The sequence below is a fragment of the Anolis sagrei genome, chromosome 4, assembly GCF_037176765.1.
Source record: "Anolis sagrei isolate rAnoSag1 chromosome 4, rAnoSag1.mat, whole genome shotgun sequence".
Taxonomy (NCBI): domain Eukaryota; kingdom Metazoa; phylum Chordata; class Lepidosauria; order Squamata; family Dactyloidae; genus Anolis; species Anolis sagrei.
The window spans coordinates 45,095,390-45,122,811 of NC_090024.1; the positions used below are offsets into that span (position 1 = coordinate 45,095,390).

The 27,422-nt window shown below is 38.7% G+C and overlaps 1 protein-coding gene across 2 annotated transcripts in view; it reads left to right on the plus strand.

Moving 5' to 3' along the window:
* Nucleotides 1-484: 484 nt before the first annotated feature.
* The window catches only part of ARFGEF1 (ADP ribosylation factor guanine nucleotide exchange factor 1), a 67,193-nt gene continuing 40,255 nt past the window's right edge, over nucleotides 485-27,422 (plus strand). For both annotated transcript variants that reach the window (XM_060775435.2, XM_060775436.2), the window contains exons 1-2: nucleotides 485-1,115; nucleotides 26,475-26,505. In XM_060775435.2, the coding sequence (XP_060631418.2) occupies nucleotides 992-1,115; nucleotides 26,475-26,505 (155 nt within the window). In that variant the 5' untranslated portion in view covers nucleotides 485-991. The remainder of the gene's footprint in view (nucleotides 1,116-26,474; nucleotides 26,506-27,422) is intronic.

A 27,422-nucleotide genomic window follows, 5' to 3' on the forward strand; every position in this document is an offset into this window, starting at 1 on the left:
AATAAGTAATTTGATGATGATGATGATGATGTCAGAGGAAAACCTTTGTTGTTGTTCATTCGTTCAGTCGTCTCCGACTCTTCGTGACCTCATGGACCAGCCCACGCAAGAGCTCCCTGTCGGCCATCACCACCCCCAGCTCCTTCAAGGTCAGTCCAGTCACTTCAAGGATGCCATCCATCCATCTTGCCCTTGGTCAGGCCCTCTTCCTTTTGCCTTCCACTTTCCCCAGCATAATTGTCTTCTCTAGGCTTTGCTGTCTCCTCATGATGTGGCCAAAGTACTTCAACTTTGTCTCTAGTATCCTTCCCTCCAATGAGCAGCCGGGCTTTATATCCTGGAGGATGGACTGGTTGTACTGCCTTCGACAGTACAAAGCCTATTTTTATGTGTAACGCGATTATTCCTCTTCAGCTGCCATGGCAACGTCGAATGGAACCCAGGCATTGGCGAGTGCCGCGTGGGATCCTGGGAGTTGCAGTCCAAGGGAGGGGGCGTTCGGAAGCCTCGGCAGCGAGGGCTGGCGCTCGCTTGGACTACAAACCCCAGAGTTCCGCCGCCACGGCAGGTAAAAGGGACAGGGCCCTAGGCTTCTGAGGAGAAGAGGAAGAGGAGGCGAAGCCCCGCCCTCCCCACACCTGTTGCGCCAGCCCGCTCTCCCTCCCTCGTCCTCCTGTTCTTCCTGCGGCTGCGCCCTTTCCTCCTCCTCCTCCTCCTCCTCCCGGTTTTGGAGCAGCAGCAGCAGAAGCAGCAGCAGCAGCGGCGTCGGCCTCTTCCTCCTTTGCGGCCTTGACGTCGCTTCCTTCCAACATGGCGAGGACAGGGGGAGGCTCTCGCTGCCACCCACAACAACAACGCTGCCGCCGGTAATGGAGGCCGAGGGGCTGGTCCTCCTCCCTCGCCGCCCGTGAAACAGCCAGAGAGAGCCTCTTCTCTCTCTCTCTCTCTTTCTCATTCTCCCCCCTTTGCTTCCCTCTTTTATTGCGCCCTCATGTATGAGGGGAAGAAGACCAAGAACATGTTCCTGACGCGGGCCTTGGAGAAGATCCTGGCCGACAAGGAGGTGAAGAAGGCGCACCATTCCCAGCTGCGCAAGGCCTGCGAGGTGGCGCTAGGTAAATAAAGGGATTTGGGGGGAAAGGGGTTGGGGGAAAGGGAGGCCCCTGCAGCCTCCTCCCTGCATGACAGGGGGGTGCCTGTCATGCAGGGAGGAGGCTGCAGGGGCTCCCAGGCCTTGGCATTGATGGGGGGTACCTGTCATGCAGGGAGGAGGCTGCAGGGGCCTCCCTTTCCCCACTCGCCTTGGCATCCATGGACAACAGCTCTCCTGAAAGGTTGAAGCATCAGGAAGCATCATCATCCTAGGAAGGCCAAAGGAGCAATCCTTTACTAATAATATTACAATATATTGGTATAGTACAATATAGTAATATTTAATACTTATATTGTACTATGCTAATAATATAATCTATTGTATGTATGTATATCTTGTAAGGCGCTACCCAGGGAAGGAGGAAGAGGCTGGTATCAGCAAGCATCTCCATCCTAGGAAGGCCAAAGGAACAATCCTTTACTAATAATATTACTATATAATGGAATAGTACAATATTGTAATATCTAATACAGATTTTGTACAATGCTAATAATTTAATATATTGTATGTATAGTACAATATAGTAATATTTATACTGATATTGTACTATGCTAATAATATAATCTATTGTATGTATATATATCTTGTAAGTATATATATTTTGTAAACCGCTACCCAGGGAAGGAGGAAGAGGCTGGTATCAGCAAACATCATCATCCTAGGAAGGCCAAAGGAGCAGTCCTTTACTAATAATATTACAATATAATGGAATAGTACAATATAGTAATATTTAATACTGATATTGTACTATGCTAATAATATAATATAGTGTATGTATATATATCTTGTAAGCCGCTACCCAGGGAAGGAGGAAGAGGCTGGTATCAGGAAGCATCATCATCCTAGGAAGGCCAAAGGGGCAGTCCTTTATTAATAATATTACAATATAATGGTATAGTACAATATAGTAATATTTATTACTGATATTGTACTGTGCTGATTTAATCTGTTGTATGTGTGTGTGTGTATAGATAGATAGATAGATATTGTAAGGTGGTACCCAGGGAAGGAGAAAGAGGCTGGTATCAGGAAGCATCACCATCCTAGGAAGGCCAAAGGAGCAATCCTTTACTGATAATATTACAATATAATGGTATAGTACAATATAGTAATAGTGGGTGTAGGTTTTTTCAGGCTATATGGCCATGTTCTAGAGGCATTCTCTCCTGATGTTTCGCCTGCATCTATGGCAAGCATCTTCAGAACATGGCCATATAGCCCGAAAAAACCTACAACCCAGTGATTCTGGCCATGAAAGCCTTCAACAATACAATAGAGTAATATTTAATATGGATATTGTACTATGCTAATAATATAATATATTGTATGTATGTATATCTTGTAAGCCATTACCCAGGGAAGGAGGAAGAGGCTGGTATCAGCAGACATCACCATCCTAGGAAGGCCAAAGGAGCAATCCTTTACTAATAATATTACAATATAATGGTATAGTACAATTTAGTAATATTTAATACTGATATCTACTATGCTAATAATTTAATATATTGTATGTATAGTACAATATAGTAATATTTAATACTGATATTGTACTATGCTAATAATATAATATATTGTATTTATATATATCTTGTAAGCCACTACCCAGGGAAGGAGGAAGAGGTTGGTATCAGGAAGCATCACCATCATAGGAAGGCCAAAGGAGCAATCCTTTACTAATAACATTACAATATAATGGTATAGTACAATATAGTAATATTTAATACTAATATTGTACTATGCTAATAATATAATATAATGTATGTATATATATCTTGTAAGCTTTTACCCAGGGAAGGAGGAAGACGCTGGTATCAGGAAACATCACCATCCTAGGAAGGCGAAAGGAGCAATCCTTTACTATAATATTGCAATATAATGGTATAGTACAATGTAGTAATATTTAATACTGATATTGTACTATGCTAATAATATAATATATTGTATGTATATATATATCTTGTAAGCCACTACCCAGGGAAGGAGGAAGAGTCTGGTATCAGCAAGGATCACCATCCTAGGAAAGCCAAAGGAGCAATCCTTTACTATAATATTACAATATAATGGTATAGTACAATATAGTAATATTTAATACTGATATTGTATTATGCTAATAATATAATATATTGTATGCATATATATATCTTGTAAGCCGCTTTGAGTCCCCTTCAGGGTGAGAAGAGTGGCATATAAATGTCATAAATAAATAAAATCCAGCACCACAGGCTTATTCTGATGATTACTGCTAGAGACTGGAGTTATACAAAAGACCGAGGCCTTTTCCACACAGCTACATAAAACCTCACATTATCTGCTTTGAACTGGAATATCTGGCAGTGTGGACTCAGGGCCCTTCCACATAGCCCTATATCCCAGAATATCAAGGCAGAAAATCCCACAATATCTGCTTTGAACTGGGTTATCTGAGTCCACACTGCCATATATCCCAGTTCAATGCAGGTAATGTGAGATTTTATTCATCTGTGTGGAAGGGGCCTCAGATAATCCAGTTTAAAGCAAATACTGTGGGGATTTTCTACCTTGATATTCTGGGTTATATGGCTGTATGGAAGGACCTTGAAACCTTTTCCATAGAGCTACATAAAAAAACCCACATTATCTGCTTTGAACTGACATGGCAGTGTGGACTCAGATAACCCAGGACCCTCCCACACAGCCCTATATCCCAGAATATAAAGGCAAGAAATCCCACATTATCTGAGTGTGGACTCAGATAACCCAGTTCAAAGGAGATATTGTTGGATTTTCTGCCTTGATATTCTGGGATATAGGGCTGTGTGAAAGGGACCCCAGTTCAAAGCCGTGTAGAAGGGGCCAAAGTGGGACAGGATCCTCCATAGTTCTGTTGATATTATGAGGCAGGCCTTTGTGAGCTGGCAAAGCTCTCAACAAGGATGGCAGGACTCTGTTATTTTAGTCCTTTCCTCCTCAGTCTCCTTTCTCTCATACTCCTTCAGTCTCTGGGAGGAAGGGATTACCCATTGGTGCTGAATTACTCCTATATGAGATTAAAAAAAGATGAGGGAGAAGGACTTGAGGATAGCCTTGAAGAAGAGGTCCAGGATTTTGTAGTAGGTTGTTCCTTCCTGCCAGAGGCTGGAGAATTATGGCAGAAAGCAGACTGTAGTAGGTTGTTTCCTTCCTGCCAGAGGCTGGAGGGATATGACAGAAAGGAGGAAGCTCTGAAGAAGAGGACCAGGACTCTTTAGTTCTCAATCAGTTATTAAATCCTGCCAGAGACTGGAGGAATATATGAAGAAGGAGACTGAAGAGGAGGCACTGAAGGTAGCCTTGAAGGACCAAGGCTTTGTGTTTCTCAGTGGGTTATTTCCTCCTAGCAAAGATTGAAGGAATATGAGAGAAATGAGATTGAAGAGGAGGCTCTGAGCATAACCTTGAAGAAGAGGACCAGGCCTCTGTGGTTCTCAATTGGTTATTCCCTCCTCGAAGAGATTGAAGGAGTATGAGAGAAAGGAGATTGAAAAAGCTCTGAACACAGCCTTAAAGAAGATGACCAGTAGTTCTGCTAATGCAGCAGTTCTCAACCTGTGGATCCCCAGGTGTTTTGGCCTACAACTCCCAGAAATCTTAGCCAGTTTACCAGCTGTTAGGATTTCTTGGAGTTGAAGCCAGAACATCTGGGGACCCACAGGTTGAGAACCACTGTGTTAATGCATGAAGCAGGCCATTATGAGCCAGCAAAGTACTCGTCAAGGATGGGGATGAACTGCCAGTGTAGGAGAGCTCTGTGTGTGATATTTTAGTCTTAGCAGGAAGAGTTTTGTATATAGATTTGGGACACTGGTGGTGGGTAATACAAGGAAGGAGTTCGTTGTCATTAGAAGCCTCACTGACAATGAAATATGTATTGGGCTGCTCTAACATGGCTTTCATCTCCGCCTCTTGCCTCAGGAGAATAGTGGTAGGAGGGTTCTGTCTGTATTATTATAGTTCTGTGGAGGGAATGCATATTATTGGGACAGTGTTGAGCAGAAGGCTTAGAAGGAGTTTGATGTCAACGAAATGTGTCTTGGGTTGCTCTAACATGGCTTTATTTCCTCCCTGCCGCCCGCAGCCTCTGGCTGACAAACACACCCTGCATGAATAGGCAGAGAAGGTGTGTTGTTGGGAGAGCTGACCTGGAAGAACAAGGCTGTCTGGGGAGGGAGCAGGTGACGGGTCAGAGCGGGGGTGGTGATTGTGTGAAGGCGAAGCGGAAGCTCAAGGAAGGTGGAGGGAGGGTGGAGAACAAGGCATAGGGACTCGCTGACAGCCTTTGAAATTGATGCCTGGTCTTTGAATTGAGAGGCTGTTGTGTAGAGAAGAGGAATGACAGCGTGGCTGCAGAGGAGCGGGGAAGGGAGGGAGGATGCAGTGATACAAGGAATCGTTTATACAGGCTCAGTATCTCTTGTCAGCAATGTGTGGGATCAGAGGTGTTTGGGATTTCTGATTTTTTTTTTCTTCAGTTTTCGGAATACATGCATTTTCATTGCATATGTAATGCATGGCAGGGTTTTGGACAGGATGGTTCTTGTGAGATTTTTCAGCTCTTTGATTCTATGGTCTTTGAACTGGGACCAAAGTCCAACCATAAAATTTATTGTGCATATTTCATATGAACCTTGTACAGATATCCTTTCATGAAGTATTTTTAAATATTTTGTGCATGAAACAAAGTTTGTGTACATCAAACCACCAGAAAGCAAAGGTATCATTAGATTACTTCCGCTGTGGACAATTGTAGAATTTGTTTTGGAATTCCACATTAGGGATGCTTAACCTGTGTTGATTGCAAAAAAAAAAGTGCCTGCAAAAGGAGGGAGTTATAGGTGGTGTGTGTTGCTTGGTTATTTTGCTTGGTGTGGTGGAGGCTCCTTCTTTGGAGGCTTTTAAACAGAGGCTGGATGGCCATCTGTCAGGGGTGCTTTGAATACAATATTCCTGCTTCTTGGCAGGGGTTTTGACTGGATGGCCCATGAGGTCTCTTCCAACTCTATGATTCTATGATTCTATTCTATTCTATTTTAGAACAGAATGAAAGGAAATAAGAGGAAACTTTGTAACTGGACTTTTCTAGTTTATTAGATTTGGGGTTAGTTATTCTCCAACGTTTTTATTTTTCAAACACCCGCAGAATCACTTTCAGAAATCTTAAAGCAACATATGATGTACTGTTTTAACATGAGGAGGAAAAGCCAGAGGCATTCCCAGAGTTACTATTTTAACAGAAGCTTGGTATAATTTTAAAAACAATGAAGAACACCTTACTATTTACTAATCATTTTCCCCATGTGTGGGATGATAATATATGTAGTAATGGTTTTGTTACAGAATGATTTTGTGTATGCTTAGTTTAGCTAATGGAATGGGTGTGAGTATTTAAAGACAATATTACAAACCAGAAATAATCTCAACTTCTTATCTGGCATAATTTTTGGATTAATCAATGGAAAGATTGCATGGTAGGATCAGAAACGTTAACCCTAAATTAAAGATCCATGTGTGGAATCACATTTGGGTATGGATGTCTATTTTACCATTTTTTCATTTTTACTCATTGTCAGATAGGTAGTCCTTTTTGCATACCATCACAACTACTTTTATGGAATTGTGCAGTTAGAGCAGAGTAATCAATACTGTTTTCTATGTACAATAGTGACCAGGCTATACACGTAAGAGGTTCTCTTTTTTAAAAAAATTAATTAACCTTCCATCACCAATTTTGGGACTGAATGAGCTTGCTATTGGGAGTCCAGTAGGCCTTTTTAAAGTCATGCAGCTTTCCCCTGTTAGATGCCTTCAAGATGTGTTGACCTCCAAGTCCCATCGGCCCCAGCCACATTGGCAAGTGTCAAGCGTAATATGACTTGTATTATGAAACATCTGGAGAGTGCTAGGTTTAGAAGGACTATTTTAATAGATATAAAGATGATAACTTCTGAAAATGAATTCAGTTTAATTGATTTTTTAAAAATCATTATCACAATCCAAATTGGGCCTCACAGATTCATATACAAATGTAGATACAGTCTAGCCTAGTGTTTCCCAAACTCTGCTCCTCCAGGAGTTTTGGACTTCAGCTCTAAGAAATCCCAGTCAGTTTATCAGTTGTTAGGGATTGCGGGAGCTGAAGTCCAAAACATCTGAAGGAGGAAAATTTGGTCTAGCCAATACAGCCTGTGCTGAAAAGAGCTGGCAATTGCAGTCTAACATCCGGAGACCCAATTGATTTTGTTTTCTGGAAATAATACAGAAACATTGTTTTTATTTGAGGTTGTTTTGATAACTTGGGCTAGTTCTGTGGTCTAAAGTCATGTTCACTAATGGAATCTGTTTGCACATTCTGTTGCTATTTTTTAAAAATCTGGCAGATGGACCTAAACAGAGTTTACGGAAATAGAAATTAGGAATGAAGGTGGAAGTTGTAATGATGCGGTTGACACAAATTCTCTGTCACTGTAGTTTTTAGATGGATGCAAAACCTAAATCTCAAATGAGAAGTATAATTGTATGCAGAAACCTTTAAGGTCAGGATGAATTCATCTTTCATAGAAGTATTATTGGTCATTGTCCTCCCCATTAACTACTGGATTTGAAATGGTTTTGTTTACCAGAGGATTAGATTTGAATTTTTGCCAACATTTGTAGAACTGGATGAAACTCCTAACAATTTTGCCATTGGAATTCAAATCTTCTAATCCCATGATTCATAGTGAAATGAAGTCTGTCTTAATATAGGTTAAGTTGGCAGTTTAGAAGTACAACTCTTCTATTATGTCTCTGAGTAGAGTTGCAAAAGATCTTTTTGCAATAATATAACTCCCAACACTTTTCTCTTCGGTTTGAATAAGAATGCAATAATTTGAAAACTTCTATTATTTGTTTTCAGGGGTTTGCTCATATGTTCCCAGTGACCATATTCTGTATAGTTTTTATGTGTAAAAAAATCTGTTTTGTTTTAATGGTAAACTTAAAAATATGTTTAAATTGGAACAATTTTTAGTTTGTATTATTCCCCCATTTCGTATTTTGTTTATATAAATACTACTGCAATCTGAAATATATTTACAAATATATTCCTGTTAATTGTATTTATTTGCCTTGCCCTTGAGTAAGGCCTAGGGTTGTGTTGTGACATTAAGTGACACTGATCTACTATATGTGGAAGTTGTGAGAAAACAGGTTCATGCATGAGAATACCATAACGTGGTATTGTCGATCAAAACAATATTAGTTGTGCAGATAATATTATCAATATATTCTAGTAAGATATATTTTACTTGCAATATATTCATCAGTACTGGCATAAGCATGTGCATGAATAGAAGCAGAATCTAAGGGCAAATCTAGTGTTAGGAATGTTAAAATGTACACGTTCGTATTTTAAGAAGGCTCGGAAAGTTCCATCTTAGTTCCTTCTTTGTATGCAGGTACACCTCAGTTAATGAAATAGATGTGTTTCTTGACACGATTTCTATAGCAGAAAGTTTGGTACTAGAGGATCAGGATGGAAAAAAATAGGAATACATTCCTACACTGCATAAAAAGAGGAACATTTCAAAATGTTTCAGCGTACATTTTATTCAAACCTAATAATACGTATATGTGAAATGAAATAATCAGAGCAAGTAAGTCTTGCATAAATATGCAGCGACATCCCAGATCTTCTAGAGATCACTTAAAAGTTTCCTTAAAAGTTCATCCAGGGATGATTTTTACCAGACTCCATTTTTTCTTATGATTTCTAATTTGGTGGACAAACTTACTGATCTGTGCTTAGTTATCATTCTAATTGATGATACACGCTATTCTGCTTTCCCTTTTATCTCAGTTTTCTTGTATTACATGCTCAATAAGGGAATAATCATGTTCTTTCCCAGATCAAGCCATATAACCCAGAATATCAAGGCAGATAATCCACAATTTCTGCTTTGAACTAGGTTATCTGAGTCCACACTGCCATATAATCTAGTCCAATGTGGATTTTATAGAACTGTGTGGAAGGGGCCCAAGATGTATTTTTACAGCAGATGTGCTGCTGCTACCCAGTATTGAAAGCCTGCATATTTCTAACCCTTCTTCACCATCCACTCAATGCCAGTTCTACTAAAATGTAAAATGAACCAGTTATAACATTGGTTCTCAACCTTCCTAATGCCATGACCCCTTAATACAGTTCTTCAAGTGGTAGTGACCCCCAACCATATTATTTTTGTTGCTACTTCATAACTGTGATTTTGCTCCTGTTATGAACCGTAATGTAAATATCTGATATGCAGGAAATATTTTCATTCACTGGACCAAATTTGGCACACATACCCAATATGCCCAAATTTTAATGCTGGTGGGGTTGGGGGAGGATTGATTTTGTCTTTTGGGAGTTGTAGTTGCTGGGATTTATAGTTGACCTATAATCAAAGAGAATTGTGAACTCTACTAATGATGGAATTGAACCAAACTTGACACATAGAACTCCCATTACCAACAGAAAATACTGGAAGGGTTTGGTGAGTTTTGGAGTTGTAATTCACCTAGAGCACAGTGGACTCAAACAATGATGGATCTGGACCAAACTTGACACAAATATTCAATATGCCCAAATGTGAACACTGGTGAAGTTTGTGGAAAATAGACTTGATATTTGGGAGCTATAGTTGCTGGGATTTATAGCTCACCTACAATCAAAGATCATTCTGAACCCCACCAACGATAGAATTGGGACTTCTCACACAAAACCCTCATGACCAACAGAAAATACTATGTTTTCTGATGATCTTTGACAACCTCTTTTACATCCCCTCACGACTCCCCCCCCCTCCCCAGGTTGAGAAACGCTGGTTTATAACTATTGGGTTTGGGTTCCAGTGCATACTTTTTTCAATTTGCTTACCTGTATTCATTTTTTCTTATTGATTTCTGCTAATTGACTTTGAGCAACAGTAAAAATGTGTTTTATATCTATGGGTGTAGCTTCACAAAGAGAACTTCTCATTGTGTTCATTTTTTAAAAACTCATCTGTCATGTCCTTTAAAATGATTCCGAATGTTACTTGTTTCACCCTTTCCCCCTTCTCATGTGAGTGATCAGCAATGTTTTAAGCTCTGAGATTAGACTAGTCATCAAAGTTAATGAAATTGTCCCATTCAATAGAATCTGAGTTTGTGGTTGTGCTGTAGGAATATGCTGTTCACATATACTATTTATCTTTAACCCTCCCATCTCCAACCCTGTTTTGTCTTCCTCCGTGATTGTTCTACTCTGAATAAAAATGAATCCTGTTTTACTCCTCAGTGCTTGAAGAACCAATAATTAATCATGGATCTTCAGTAAGTTTTGAAACACATCTGATTGCACTTAGATATACTGTATTTACTCGAATGTAACACCTTTTCAGACCAAATTACCTTTCCAAAATGGGGGTGCACATTAGATTTGTGTAATAGGATGATATTAGTGTTGAGTCAAAGCCAAAGGGGACACTGCTTCAAGAGCTACATCGGAACTCTTTTTAGAGGGATGCCATTTGTAATTTAATGGCTGTAGCTCAATGCCATGTAATTCTGGGATTTGTACTTTGGTGAGCCATCCACACTCTTTGGCGGAGAAGGCTAAAGGACTTGTAAAACTACAGCCCCCATGATTCAATAGCATTGAACCAAGGCAGTTAAAGTGGAATCATTCTGCAGCAAAGATTCACCCCAAGATTAATTTCCATTGCTAAAAGCTTTGATGTTCCAACACAATTATTTTTAAAGAAGGAATCCTAACTAGGCAGACATTGTAACAGCCAAAATTACAAAAAAGTGCACCTTTTGCTACTGCGCATTACAATCACCAGCAAATACTTTGTGTTGGTTTCAGGGTATTGAAAACTGAAATACACATTAGAATTGATATTATACGAGACTCAAGTAAATATGGGTAATTTGCTGGTTGAACGGTGTACAGGTAAATGTAGATGAATGAAGTGGTGGGATGCATAAACATGCTATTGAAGTGAGAACTGAATCTGAACAAGGACTTCTCCAGCCTCTGCTTCTTGCCTCCCACAACCCGGGCCAATTTATGCTTTTCCATGCATTTCAGCTACCTTTCAGTTTGTTCATAATCAGCCCGTTTCCTTCAGTTGCTTAACTGCTTCTCTATATAATGTTAGAACCCGACTTTTTAATATTCTTATTGTTAACTGCAATCAAGTCTTTTACCAGATCTGATAGCACAGGACAGATCTGATAGCACGTGAAACTCTTCTAGAAAAAATGAGTCCACCTCTTTTTTAAAAATTCATATATAATTTTGTTATCATAAAATTGTTCCTTTCAAAGACTTACATAGATGAGCGCCCTTTGAATTTTGACAGTCCTAAAAAATGATTGGTACTAAAGCACTTCTGTAAACTTTGGGGCTTCCCCCATTATATTGATACTTCCTTGTTATTTCTTGGTGACTCTGTTCTCGCCCCAATCTTTTCAGTACTTAAGATCTGAGTTTGCTATTAAAGAGTTGCAGATCTTAACCAAGCATGACTTGTCAAATGTATGCTGTTATGTTCTATGAAGGTGTTTTTGACTTGTAACAACCCTATGAATGAGAGGCCTCCAAGAAATCCTGTTATTTATTGCCTTGTCAGGTCTTGTGAACTCTGGTTGTGGTTTCCTTTATTGACTGAAACTGCTTTCCTCTTTTTCTAACTGCCATCAAATTTAGCAGTTGTTGTCTTTTCTAGTGAGTTATGTCATCTCATGAGATGTTGAAGTTATGGTAGCCAGAATTCAGTCTTTATGGATTCTAGGGAGAGTTTAGGGTTTTTTGTTCTCAGATACATTTCTTAAGCTTTATGACAGCCTTGTGGATTCTCCAGGAGATTCCTTCCAGACCATGTTTTAAATGAGTTGATTTAAAGTTGTAATTATACAGGTAACTGTTTAGGACTAAATACAGTTAAAACATTTAAGAATATGATTCCTAGACTAAGATTTAATCCATCCAAATAGATGTACCTCAGTCTAAATAGAACCAATTTAATTTATTAAGTGGGGAAAGTCATGGCAGTTACATGAAGACAAACTTTGTTGTATGAATTCAAACCATTCACACATTCTTAGGCAAAGACATTTTTGCACATTCAGAGGTGTGACAAGCATCCAAAATAAAATCTAAAAATAGTTTTTTTGTGTTAAAAGTGTAATTAGCTGTGCTTCCCTGGTGAGTAATAATTTGCTCTCCGAAACCTGATAGCCATGCTCTTCGTTTCTGAAAGTGCTGTCATTTTTCCAAAAAAATCTACATTGGCAGTTGATACAGTAGTATTTTAGTTTCCAGGATTATGCTGCAGAGAAATAATAGTACAGTGCTATGATTCTAACTTTTGAGGTATAGGAGAGTCCTGTGCACTGCATAGTTTGCTAGAGCAAAAATAGAAATTAGAATATTAGGGAAAAGAAGAATACCAAAACAAAGTTATCAAGAATGAAAATCCTGAGCCACACTCAGAAGAATAAGCATGAGTGCCCGAAAATGATGCAAGGCTGGTTTACCGTGTTTTGAATTAAGTAAAGCCACATTGTCTCTCTCCTGAGGAATCTGTACAAGGACCAAGTAGCAACAGTCAGAACTAACCACGGAACAACAGACTGGTTCAAGATTGGAAAAGGCGTACGGCAAGGCTGCATACTCTCACCCAACCTTTTTAGCTTGTATGCAGAACACATCATGCGATGTGCGGGGCTTGATGAATGCAAGGCTGGGATGAAAATTGCTGGAAGAAACATTAACAACCTCAGATATGCAGATGACACCACTCTGATGGCCGAAAGCGAGGAGGAGCTGAGGAGCCTTCTAATCAAGGCGAAAGAAGAAAGCGCAAAAGCCGGGTTGCAGCTAAACGTCAAAAAAACCAAGATTATGGCAACAAGAATGATTGACAACTGGAAAATAGAGGGAGAAAATGTGGAGGCAGTGACAGACTTTGTATTTCTAGGCGCAAAGATTACTGCAGATGCAGACTGTGGCCAGGAAATCAGAAGACGCTTACTTCTTGGGAGGAGAGCAATGTCCAGTCTCGATAAAATAGTAAAGAGTAGAGACATCACACTGGCAACAAAGATCCACCTAGTCAAAGCCATGGTATTCCCTGTAGTAACCTACGGATGTGAGAGCTGGACCTTAGGGAAAGCTGAGCGAAGGAAGATCGATGCTTTTGAGCTGTGGTGTTGGAGGAAAGTTCTGAGAGTGCCTTGGACTGCGAGAAGATCCAACCAGTCCATCCTCCAGGAAATAAAGCCCGACTGCTCATTGGAGGGAAGGATACTAGAGACACAGTTGAAGTACTTTGGCCACATCATGAGGAGACAGCAAAGCCTAGAGAAGACAATTATGCTGGGGAAAGTGGAAGGTAAAAGGAAGAGGGGCCGACCAAGGGCAAGATGGATGGATGGCATCCTTGAAGTGACTGGACTGACCTTGAAGGAGCTGGGAGTGGTGACGGCTGACAGGGAGCTCTGGCGTGGGCTGGTCCATGAGGTCATGAAGAGTCAGAGGCGACTGAACGAATGAACAACAACAAAAAAGCCGTAGCACATTATAATCTGAAGAGGAGCTATATCATTCATTCTCCATTCATCTGCCACTGGCCCAGCCCATCTGTCAAATTTTAAAATGCAATGTGGCCCCTGTGTCCAAAAGTTTCTTTGGGCTCCACGAGAATCTTTTCTTTCAAGAGGGGCTCTGTGGCTTTTAAAGTTTGAGAACCCCTGAGCTAGAGCACTTGTGTCCTCTCATTGCAATTTTGGAAGTACTCCTGAACAACAGACATCACTTTTCTTGGTTTGGAGGTTACACTGGAGAAGCCTGCAAACCCCTTCTAGTAACTATTTGTCAGTATCCTTTTAATTTTCAAATAGAGTTGGTGCATGTTTTGGCAATTCTTTGGACTGCAAATAACATCTTCCTCTGTTCTTTCAGTTTAGATCAGTTTCTGTTTATACTACCCTGCTTCTCTAGTTACCTTTCCTGCACAGCAGGTTTGACTGTTTTGTTGTCAATACCTTTGTCATTGATGTTGAGAAAGTATTGTTCTCAACGTATGCTTCTTGGCAAAGATCAGAACCCTGTAAATTCATATTAAATACATTTTTAAGGAAAAACATTTCATCCATAACATCTCCCCATAACTATTAGTTTTATTTCAAAGAGAAAATATTGGGAGTGACATTTTTGTTTATTTGTTATGTAAATATGTATTTTTGAAGCTTTTAGTGTAAATATAACATAATGTTTTTCCAGTCTTTTCTATTTTTGCTTATTCTTCATTGGAGGACAATTCTGATGAACCTAAATTATCTTGATTATTGTATACAGAATATATGTGTTTTCAAAGCCTGTTTTGGGAGCAGTTCCCAAACCTTCTAAAAATATCCTCAGACAGAAATCTTGAACTCTAAGGAGAGTTCAATACAATGTCTGCTGCATTTTAAATGCTACTGCACTGTTGACAACAGAAATAGTTGTGTGCCATACTGTCAAAATGCATTTCATAGCTGATATGAAAAAAGTTTTAAACAAAATTGGAATATCAAACAGAACTATTGTTAATATGACTATTCTTAGTTTAGTCTAAATTTCATGATTTAGTATATCATGGCTCTTTAGTATCCACTGTATTTTAGTTGCAGGACCCCTGTGGATACCAGAATCCATGGATGCACAAGTCCCATTATACAATGGCATAATGAAATTGTATACTTTATATAAAATGCCAACACCAGGGTTTGCTTTTTGGATTTTTATAATATTTTGTCATGAATGGTTGAATTCATGAATGTATAATCTGTGGATGTTATGAACCCAATGTGCAGTGTTACATAATAATGCAACATATTACTTAAATTTGGGCATACTTCAAGTTCTAAAATTATGGCGTCTAAGGAGATTGCTCATATCATTTCATGAATTCTTCACTTTGTTTCCACATGGCATGTTTACTAAAACTCTTCTGAATAATTGATGTGAGGTGTGGTGGAACACTTGTGCTGTGGAAAAATATAACGAAGGGATAGCATTCCAGTTTGTTAGGAAATATTGAAGTTGTAATTGTTTCAGATATTACCTTTTCTAAGAAATGTATATAATATAATATATCCCATATTTCCATTTTAAAAAGGATTCCTATGGGAGATGTGATTAAGCAAACAACTGCAACAATTATCTGAGAATACAGGATGTTTTATTTAGTAGCTTAAAGCCATATAAAGATCAGATAGCTTTCCAGGGTATTGAGATCCATGGTCTGGGCACCACCAGTAAGAGACCCTTGTTCCATATGCCTTGTGAAATTTACCTTTTAAAGTGTCGGAAAATGAAACAAGGCCTCCCCTGAAAGCCGAAATTTACACTTAGAAGGGGATTGTATGTATCTCCAGATGTTCTCAGCTTTCCTTACCAGTTTCAACTACAGTATTGGAAACTGAAGGCCAACAACAACTGGTGTTTGTGTGGTTCTTCTAGTCCAGGGGTCCTCAAACTATGGCCCGAGGGCCTAATACGGCCCTCCAAGGTCATTTACCCGGCCCTCGCTCAGGGTCAACCTAAATCAGAAACGACTTGAAAGCACACAGCAGCAACAACAATCCTATCTCATCAGCAAAAAGCAGGCCCACACTTCCCATTGAAATATGAATAAGTTTATATTTGTTAAAATTGTTCTTCATTTTAATTATTGTATTGTTTTTAAGTGTCTTTTGCATTACAAATAAGATATGTGCAGTTTGCATAGGAATTCATTCATATATTTTTTTCAAATTATAATCCGGCCCTCCAACAATTTGAGGGACTGTGATCTGGCCCTCCATTTAAAAAGTTTGAGGACCCCTGTTCTAGTCTATTCATGAGTGCTTGTTTGTTTCATCCATTCAAAAAGGTTGTCTTGAAGGAGAACGTAAATCAGCAAATTGAGACCACAGAATGTAAATCAAGATAAACCAAGCAGAATTTGGTGCAGGCTATATTGACAACTTTTATCATTGTGCATAGTTTAAGCTTTTCTGGAAATTATTCTTGAATTATATCGAACGGTTTACACAATTTCAAATACTGATTATCCTACTTTGAACTATTCAAAAGACCCTGTAGATGACAAAAGTTTTGAAGTTATTATTAATTTATTAGCAGCTAGAATTTCAATAGCTTCATTTTGGATAAAAGAATATGCAGACACCATTTCACAAATGGTTTACTAATATATGAGATAATGCACTTGGAATGCTATAAATCAGTGAACAACTTGATCTCTGAAAATTAGTTTGTTTAGGGATAGGGAACTTTTTTTACTTTTCCTAATAAGGCATTAGTTCATTTATTTAAAACTTCCTATTTTAATTTAAGAATATCATTTGTATTCTGTTTTAAACCTAACATCATTACCTCATGCATTTAAATGTCATAAATGTATTAATAAAGTAATAAATATGTGAAGAAAACAAATCAAAACTAGTGCAAATATTGAAGAACTAGAAACTTCTTTAAATGGCCTGGAAAATAAAAGGTCTTTGCCTAATGTCAAAAAAGGCCAAAAGCTTATGTGTGGAAAGCATTCCAATGTTGAAAAAAGCTCTCTTCTTGGTAATCACCATCATTTCCTTATTTAATGAGGCACCTGGACAGTGACCTTGTGTTATGGTTATCGGGTCTCCGTGGGTAGCAAAACTACTCAAAATAGTGGCCCACAGACCAGTGCCTGCCCTTGAGCCTTTGACTGGTGGTTGAAATGAGTTGCTTGGGGAAAACAGTTGTAGCCAGTGGTCTCAAATATGATGCTGGCATGTTGTGGGGAAACCCTGCCAGTCACCAAATCAGATAGCTTAAATAGCAGTGCTTAAAATATCTAGAGCCAATGCCTTATCTTTTAGAGGTCAATGCACTATTTGAAAATGATCCCAGAAACTAACATGGCAGATTGTGAGCTGATATGGATGTTAACAAGGAATTAATCTCCCATCAGCTATCCAGATAATGCATTTTGTACTAGCTGGTATTTTGGGGCACTTGCCCAGGATAATACTATGTATACAGGCTCCATGTAGTGTGTGTTATAGGGTGGTACAGGCAAGTTCCGCCTTCTGCAGGACAGTTAAACCATTGTTGTGGCTCTTCTGTCCCTGAGCAATACCAAATCTGTTTATAGCAGGGCATAAATTACAACCGAATGTGCACACAATCTAAGCATGCTAAGTTAAATTTGAGTCAATGTAAGACATCAGACAACTTTCTGAATCAGTTTGGGGGGGGGAGTCAAATCTCTGTTTTGAACTGAATTAATTGTTTCAGTCATGGTGGCAGAAAGCTCATTATTGGTTGTGAGCAAATCAAGCTGCATCAGCCAAACTTGATTTCCGCTTATCTGATCTATTGTAACAGTTACAATAGTTAAATATTCATTTCTTAGTATGCATGGAAAGAAAGAGGGAGAAGCTGGCAACATATTTGAGACTAGGTTATTTTAGCTTCAGCTTTCATGGATTTTAAACCACTGCTTCAGCTGCATGAAATTATGATATTGTACCACAAATTATTTAAGCTGCTATATAGCTGTGGAGGTGGGATTAGGATGTAGTGAGATATAAAATCATGTAAATTGTCATGCTGGACTTAATACTTCATACAGTTATACAGAATGATACAGCTGTGTGAAATAGCTGGTATGTTATCCTAGATGTGTTAAAGTAGTAAATTCTGCTTACCCAAATCAGTTGGCTTAGAGTAGGAAAAATCATCTAAGGAAAATTCTTTTTTGCATGTGTGCAATGAAAACCTGTAATATATGTAGTGGACCAAGAAACCATTCTCTCTGTTTGTATCTCTACTCCTGAATTGAAACTTGTGACCTAGTACAAATGAACTCGTATGTTTCTGCTAAAACTGAATTTTTGTATGCATTTTGTATTAGACTTGGGTGAGAAAATCATGGCCTATAGGAGTATTTTTGTACACTCTCTTTCTGTGTCCTTGCATAGTGTGTGTCCCCCCCCCCCTCTAATTTTTAAACCATTCATACAACCACAAAAATGCAGTAGATGGGGTAGATCAGCTCCCCTACCTTTTAACACCATCACCCAGCTGTGTACAGAAGTGACATCACATCACTTCTGTTTCTGGCATGTCACATCTTCTTGGCTTGCTAGAAGTGCATGGGGAGTGAAAATTGTTGTCCACTCATGATGTCTTTAAATTCTAAGTAAAATTGGGAGAGTCCTTTAAAATGTGGAAATTATCATATTGATGTAATGAGAAATTAAGTGAGCCTTTCCCCTCAACATTGTTTAAGAGTAAAAGATGGAATACTGCCAGAGGGGTGAAGTGCTTTGAGCGTTGGATTAAAACTCTGGAGGCCAGGGTTTGAATCTCTGCTCACCTATGGAGATTCGCTGGTTGACCTTGGGCAAGTTAATTCTCTCAGCTTCAGAGGAAAAAAATGGCAAAAGCCCCTATCAACAAATTTTGCCAAGAAAACCCCATGGTAGGTTCACCTTAGGATCCCCATGAGTTGGAAATAACTTGAATGCACACAACGACAAGAATGCAAACTGTTGTGGAGGAATGTGTCACAGTTCCTCCACAGGAATGTTTCTATGGACTGATCACTACCTGGTCAGATTTAGACATGCTGAGACTCCAAACCTCCACATGGTTGGGGGACCGATTAACACGGTCCTGCCCAGGAGGCTTATAGATCCAGATGGATTCCTGACAGCAGTTGGGGAGGCTATTCTATCAAACTCTGGCTGACTTGTGAAATGGGGAAATGGCCAGGGCGGTGGCCACAACAGCTCCTGAGCATCCCCTCTCACAGAGCAGAGCCAAGCCAGCCCCATGGTTTTCCAAGAAGTTGGTGGCAATGAAACAAGTGAGATGGAGACTAGAGTGATGTTGGTGCAGAATTCGAGGCAAATCTGACTGAGCATGACATAGAGGGTATTTAATTAAAAGACTACTCCGCAGCAATGGAGGCAGCAGAGAAATCATTCCCTCTGCCACCATTTCACCTGCAAGGAACCATCCATCTGAGCTGCTTCGAGTGGTCTGAGAGCTAATATATACTGGTTCTCAAGGAGAAATCCCTGACCATTCAGCAGCCCCTGTGAAGAATTCACACAGCACTTTGCAGTTAAAGTTGTTTAGATCCGTTCCGACTTGGATGCTGTTATTGATGCAGTTCCAGTGGATGCAACTTTGGCTTCTGCTTGTCCAGTGCTGATAGGTACCTTTCGATTTGTTCAGCCTGAGGGTGTGGACAGGATCCTTGGAGAGGAGAGAGGTACCACATGTATTCTAGATCCTTGCCCTTCCTAGCAAATCAAACAGGCCAGAGGGGAACTGGCAGAGTGGGTGAAGATGATGATCAGTGCTTCCTTGGATTAAGGCAAAGTTCTAACTTGTCTAAAGGAGGCTATTGTGAGACCTATTTTTTAAAAAAACATATTCAAAGTTAAAAACCACAGTATTACCTGAATTGATCTTGTCTGGATAAAAAGGTTTTAGCCTGCCACTGGAAGATCAGCAGGGAGGGAACCATTCTGGCTTCCCTGGGCAGGGGGTTTCAGAGTTGAGAGGCAACCACCGAGAAGGCCCGCTCTCAGAGGTGGCCCCGAGGAAATTTTCAACGGTAAGCAAACAGTTTTTTGGCGCTGCCCCCCCCTCCCCCAACCAACCACTGATATATATTTTCTGTTTGTCGTCGGAGTTCTGTGTGCCATATTTGGTTCAATTCCATCATTGGTGGAGTTCAGAAAGCTCTTTGATTGTAGGTGAACTATATATCCCAGTAACTACAACTCGCATATGTCAAGGTCTATTTTCCCTCCAGAGCGCCTCAAGAGCACCCCTGGGCAAAATCAACTATACTACAAATGCTTACTTTGCGTAATGGGTTGAGCCGTCCCTGCCCCCTCTCTTGTCCCCATCAACCAAGCTTGCGATGGACTTTTATCCCCTTCTTGAACATAGGGACAACATTTGCCCTCCTCTAGTCTTCTGGGATGTCTCCTGTTCTCCAAGAATTCTCAAATATTATTGCCAGTGATTTTGAAACAACTTCTGCTAGTTCCTTCAATACTCTTGAATGTAGTTCATCTTGCCCTGGAAACTTGAATTCATTTAGGGTAGCCAAGTATTCCTAAACTACTACTTTATTTATTTTGGGTTGCATTTCCTCTATTACCCCTTCAGTTTCAATCTCTCTGGCAATAATGAGATCATTTTGTGCCTTAGTCTTATGAACCTTTTCCCTACATATGTTGGTTATTTGTTTGAATTCCTCTTTCGTGATTTTCCCCCTTTTCCATTTCTTGTTTATGTGTCTTTTAAATCTTAGCTCAGATAAAAGTTCTTTGCACATCCATCCTAGTTGTTTTACACTTCTGTTTTTTTTTTCACCTTGGTGGCACTGTTTGCAATTGTTCCTTCTATATCTCACTTTTAAGAAACTCCCATCCATCATTTGCTCCCTTTTCTTTTAGTATTCCTGTCCATGGAATCACACTCAATATTTCCTTAAATTTCCTGAAGTCAACTCTCCTAAAGGCTAGAATGCATATTTGACTTCTATTAGTCTCACTCTATCTTTGTATCACAAACTCCAAGAGCACATAGTCACTCCCACCTAAGGATCCCACCACTTTCACTCAATTGACCAGATCCTTTGTTGGTTAGGATCAGATCTAGAATAGCCTATTCCTTGTTGCCTCTTCTACCTTCTGGACAATAAACATGTCTGCAATGCAAGTGAGGAATTTGTTGGACTTTGTACTCTTGGCAAAGTTTGTAGTTGAAATCCCCCCTTACTACTATATCTCTTCTATCTGCATGTTTGGTCATCTAGTCAAGGAAGGCTTCATCCAGTTCTTCCATCTGGCGTGGAGGTTTGTAGTAGACCTCCACAACTACATCTTAATGGTTTCTAAACTGTGATTTTTTAAAATACTGTTTCTATTTAATTCTGTTTTAATATTTTAAATTGTGTGCGAATGCTTTTATGTTAAGCTGTTTTGTGTCCCCTTCAGGAGAAACAAAGGAGGGTATAAATAAATAATAATAATAATAATAATAATATGTTGGCTGCCTTGAAAGTAAGAGATTTCATCAAAAGGAGCTGATTTAGTTATAATCAATTAAGTTTGTTCCAGTTTGTATCTAAATTCTGTCAATGTTATCCTATGCAATTAAATGTGCACTTATAACATTTCTTAAACTGAATCTAGCAATGCAATTAGTTTGGTCTGGTATTTTCTTCCCTACTCTGAGTCTGCAACGTAGCAGTTATATAATGAAATAAAGATAATTGGATTTAATGTAACATGCATTTCACCTAACCTGGTGTAAGAATCTTTAGACTGTTAGTGTCTATATTTGTACTGTATGCATTGGGGGGGGGGGTGCTTTTAAAAAAATTAAAAATAAAGTTTGAAAAATAGGTTATAGAAAATAATGTTGAAGCATGTGAATATGTGAATTTGGCACCAATACAGTAGGCTAACAGAACAATCAAGGCAAGTGTTAAAGGCAAGAAGCCTTATTTCAGAAAATGAAAATCTTAGCCCAATCTGAGAAGAAGGTGCAACATAGACCATATCTGACCTCTTGTGGGTAGGAGTCAGATTTCTAAAAATGTCTTAAGCTTTGAGGTTAGAGGTCAAAAGTAAAATACTTACTTTCCCTTGAGCATTTGCTATGTTTTAGAAAAGTAGTTCAAGCTCAGAGAAGAGTGATTGACCCTGGAGCTGTGTCAGAAAGACCAGCCAAAACGGATGTATCATGAAATAAACTCAGCAATGTATTCAGTGATAGCACTTTTGTAATCTGTTTTGGAATTTTTAAAATAGAAAAATAAATTAATTTAGCCTGAATCACATTTTGTTACTTGATTTGCCCTTTTTTGGGTCGTGCATCTTCATATAATGATACCATCTCTGAGCATAGAAAATCTAGAAGGCTGAACATTTAACAAAAACAACTGGTCATTTCTGCTGATTCTGTTCAGTCGTCCTCACAAACAGATGAATGCCTCATCAAAACTGTTGCTGAGGCCGATACTGGATTGAAAATCGACATACCCTCCGATAATAGCTAGCTCGTGGAGTTTAAAATCTCTAATATACACAGTGATTTGGGAGAACTTCTTACTGTTATTTTTAGTTGTGAAGGTAATGTTAGCTTCAGATGAAGATCAGGATAATTTCTAGGAGACATTGAAGTTAAGAGTTGTTTTTAGAGAGCATCACAATCAGGTATTAACTGGCAAACAAGACTTCTGACATGCCAAAAATTCACAATCTGTTTTTGACAAGGACAGTCCTGAAGAACTATTATTTCTAGTAACAAAACTTAGAGGAGTGTTGCTTCCATAAATAATTAAAACACTTCTAAGTGTGACCTGAACCTGTTCATAAGACAGTTGATTGTAAGAAATGGGAGACTAAAATGATGTCATCTGACATGCTAAACATTTCTAGTCGATATCTGTTTTAGCATTTGAGAACTCTGGCTCAATCTACACTGCCATATAATCCAGTTTCTGAATCCCCCAGTACCATTGAATGCAAGGGTAGCGTGTAGAAAGGTATTCAGAAGAAGATAGATGCCAGTGGTATTTATAGATTTCAGTGCCTAACTAGAATAGATCCTTGTATTGATTGCTGAATGATGTTAGGATGTATGTAAATTCTGATAGTTTGGTGGGTTTACATTAGTTTGGACTGGTAATTGCATTTAGGCTATTAGGGTGCTGATAATTCTCCTAGATAGGAAATTAATAATCTGTATTACATGCCATTTTTGTCATGGAGAGTAAAAAAGATTTCAATGTTATGTGCTTAGAAAAATACGCTAATTTTATTTTATTAATTTCTCTCCAGCCATTTTCCTGCCAAGGGACACAGTGCTTACAAATGAGTGAACATTTTACCACTACAGCTTTCACCCTTAATTCCAATTTTTTCACATGTAGATTTTTCTTACTTGATATATGTCAAATTGGCACAATACAAAAACAGGGAGTATGCAGAGTAATAGATCTGTGTATTAGTAGAAGGTCTTTATCAATAGAAGATTTAGATTTTGAAAAAAACAGGCAATTGGTTTCAAAAATTCCTAATTATCTCGGGCTGTAATAATCATCATCAACAACAACATCATTACCACCACCACCAAGTATGGATCGCTGCTGTTGCAATTCCAGGCAACAGCAGGATTGAAGAGAAACAACTGGAAAAACAGACAGGATATGAGTATTTAAAGGTCAAACTGCAAAGATTCTGGCACAAGCCAGTAAAGGTGGTCCCAGTGTTGATCGGCACACTGGGTGTAGTGCCTAAAGATCTTGGCCTGAACTTAAACACAATTGGCGCTGACAAAATTACCATCTGTCAGCTGCAAAAGGCCACCCTACTCGGATCTGTACGCATTATTCGCCGATACATCACACAGTCTGACGCGTGATCTAGTACAAAAGCCAACACAGTGATCTTGTTTGCTATGTACTAATCATGTTGTGTTTCTAATAATGATGATGATGATAATAAGAAGAAGAATAGAAAAATAATATCAGACTAATGCAGCACAAAACCCTTTTTTTCCCTTGGGAAAATTACTGTGTAACAACTGCTGGTACTATTAGAGGATGTCTCTGTCTTCTGTAATTGGCTATTGGAAACTCACTTTGGCACACTGTATGATTCTACACTTTGGCACACTGTATGATTCCCAAGGCACCTTGTCTCTCTCCTGAGGAATCTGTACAAGGACCAAGTAGCAACAGTAAGAACTGACCACGGAACAACAGACTGGTTCAAGATTGGGAAAGGCGTCCGGCAAGGCTGCATCCTCTCACCCAACCTTTTTAACTTGTATGCAGAACACATCAAGCGATGTGCGGGGCTGGATGAATGCAAAGCTGGGGTGAAAATTGCTGGAAGAAACATTAACAACCTCCGATAATGCAGATGACACCACTCTGATGGCCGAAAGCGAGGAGGAGCTGAGGAGCCTTCTACTCAAGGTGAAAGAAGAAAGCGCAAAAGCCGGGTTGCAGCTAAACGTCAAAAAAACCAAGATTATGGCAACAAGAATGATTGACAACTGGAAAATAGAGGGAGAAACCGTGGAGGCCGTGACAGACTTTGTATTTCTAGGTGCAAAGATTACTGCAGATGCAGACTGTAGCCAGGAAATCAGAAGACGCTTACTTCTTGGGAGGAGAGCAATGTCCAGTCTCGATAAAATAGTGAAGAGTAGAGACATCAGACTGGCAACAAAGATCCGCCTAGTCCAAGCCATGGTCTTCCCTGTAGTCACCTACGGATGTGAGAGCTGGACCTTAGGGAAGGCTGAGCGAAGGAAGATCGATGCTTTTGAGCTGTGGTGTTGGAGGAAAGTGCTGAGAGTGCCTTGGACTGCGAGAAGATCCAACCAGTCCATCCTCCAGGAAATAAAGCCCGACTGCTCATTGGAGGGAAAGATACTAGAGACAAAGTTGAAGTACTTTGGTCACATCATGAGGAGACAGGAAAGCCTAGAGAAGACAATTATGCTGGGGAAAGTGGAAGGCAAAAGGAAGAGGGGCCGACCAAGGGCAAGATGGATGGATGGCATCCTTGAAGTGACTGGACTGACCTTGAGGGAGCTGGGGATGGTAACGGCCGACAGGGAGCTCTGGCGTGGGCTGGTCCATGAGGTCACGAAGAGTCGGAGACGACTGAACGAGTGAACAACAACAAATGATTCTACACTTTGCATTGGGACCATATTTTGATATAAACATTTCAGAAAGACCTGGACCTCTTCATATAAATTCATTTAAGTTTGGCAAAAGAAAATAGGCTGAAGGTCATTTATACCCCATCCTGTGGTTAGAAGTCCAGAAATAAAATCTTTGTGTTTTTCATAAACAATTATTCTGCATATATCCACAGAGGAAATTACTGCTTCTGAATATATTCTCTGGATAGAACAAATAACTTGATTATTTTATTGAATTTCTTCTTACTGTAGGCAGAGCTGAAATTGTGCAGTGACAAATAACTTGGTTAAATATAATTGGAACAGCAACTGTATCACAAAAACTGACAAGTAAATTAATATATGTGAAAGAAGGGAGGCATATGGATGATTTTGAAGAGATTTTGTTTTCTTTTATTTTGGTTATCAATACAGACCACCATGTTCTTCAATATATTAACTAAAATTTTGTAGAACCGTGTTAGCCCATTCCATATTCAACAAGATATAAGAAAGAAGTAAAAATAATATGTATAAATTCTTGAAATTGGAATCAAACCAATTTTACAAAGTATTGTCACACACATGGTTCCAGTTTGTTTTAAACTCTTTTAATGCTTTTAATCTTTCTTTTAATTTAATTTCCTCAATGTTTTTAGCTTTTGGAAATCATTTTAATTACTTATACTAATTTTAATTTTGTTAGATTGCATTTATACTATGTCGTCCTAAAATCTTTGGCTAAATTGTGAATATATGTTTTTATATAATTAAATATGGACTGGGAAATCTAAATTCAGTTCAGTCATAATGACTCTGCAAGTCGCAGATCAGAGCAAACCACAGACCACCTATTACAATGCAATAGGAGCCCTGCTACATGCACAATGAAGGACCTTTTCACAGCAACACCAGATGCACTCCCAAGTGGCCAACTTCTGGCCAAAGGACATTTAGCATAATTCCAAGTTTTAAATTTTGTTTGTGTTTTTAAATACATTATAACTGTACCCAATTCACTTCTGACAAGATAAGTAAATAAATACTCTGTTCTGAAGGGCTGGCACAAATATTTTATCTGATTGTAAATGGGTTGAAAGAGCTGCAGACTTATTTATAATATTTGTTTATGGCAGTAAATATTATTTGTCAATAAGCACAACTTAATTAATGTTCAAATCTGAAATTCAATAAGGTAATAGAGTCCTGTGTGAAGCTTAGCCAATATAGAATATAGAATAAAGGATCCGTTATTCAAAATAAAGGTGGCTTTCCATTATTTTACTGAATGATTCTGTTTAGGAGCTATCGGGGTACCATCTGCATTTGTTACTTAAGGAAGGCCATTTTTTCATTCAACCTTGAGTATTGAATATTGAATACATAGTGTGCAGAAAACCGATTTTAATGCGTTCTTTTGATCATGAGCAAGAGTAGCAAATTTGTATTATAATTATAAATGCTGTATAATGTGGATTTTGCTTTGTGGTGTGTTCATATAACTCAAGTTTTTATTTGGGTTTTTTTTTCCAGATGAAATAAAAGCAGAAACTGGAAAACAAAGGTACCTTTTATCTATTATTGACATAGAATCATAGATTTTAAAGAATTCAATATATTTTGTTGCATTATAAATATACCCTGCTGTTTCCCTACAGAGATCAAGTCTGGTATTTATGGCATCTTTTTGGGTGGATGTTTACACATTACCTCTTTAGCATTAAATTGCCATGCCTGTGTTCCAACTAACCCCATTCAGATTTGCTTAAATTAAGGACATCAAAATATCCCTCTATAGTGTGAAACATAAAGGGGGAAAATTATTTATTTATTTAAAACATTTATATTCCGCCCTTCTCACCCCGAAGGGGACTCAGGGCAGAGCACAGCATATATACGGCAAACATTCAATGCCAGGACACAGTTCATATACACATACATAAACATTAAAAACAATTATATCAATATTAAAATGCACAATTTAAAGCCGTCCTCCTAATCACTTTGGATTATGATAATAATGCTCTTTGAGAAGTGGACCTCTATCACATCATAATTTATTTATCATAATTTATTTTATTTTTTTTTAAATAATTTTTATTGAGTATTTTATAAAACAGAACAACGAAAGAGGGGGAACAATAAAAAGAGGATAGAAAAGTAAGAATAAAGAGAAAAGAGCACAAGAAACAAAACAAAACAAAACAAAACAAAACAAAATAATAATAATAAAAAAAACTAAACTAAACTACCCTAAACTATTCTAAAATGACTTCCACTCCAACATCAGGATCTTTTCCGTCAACTTCTTCTACTCTTATATATTCTTATCCTCTAATATTTTTCTAAATTTCTTTTCATAATCATAAAAAGAAGTCCAATCTGTTCTCTTTAGCGGTTTCTCGGTATTTCTTCTCATTAGAAATGTCAATTCGTCCATGTCTCTAATTTCTTTAACTTTCTCCAACCATTCTTCAGTAG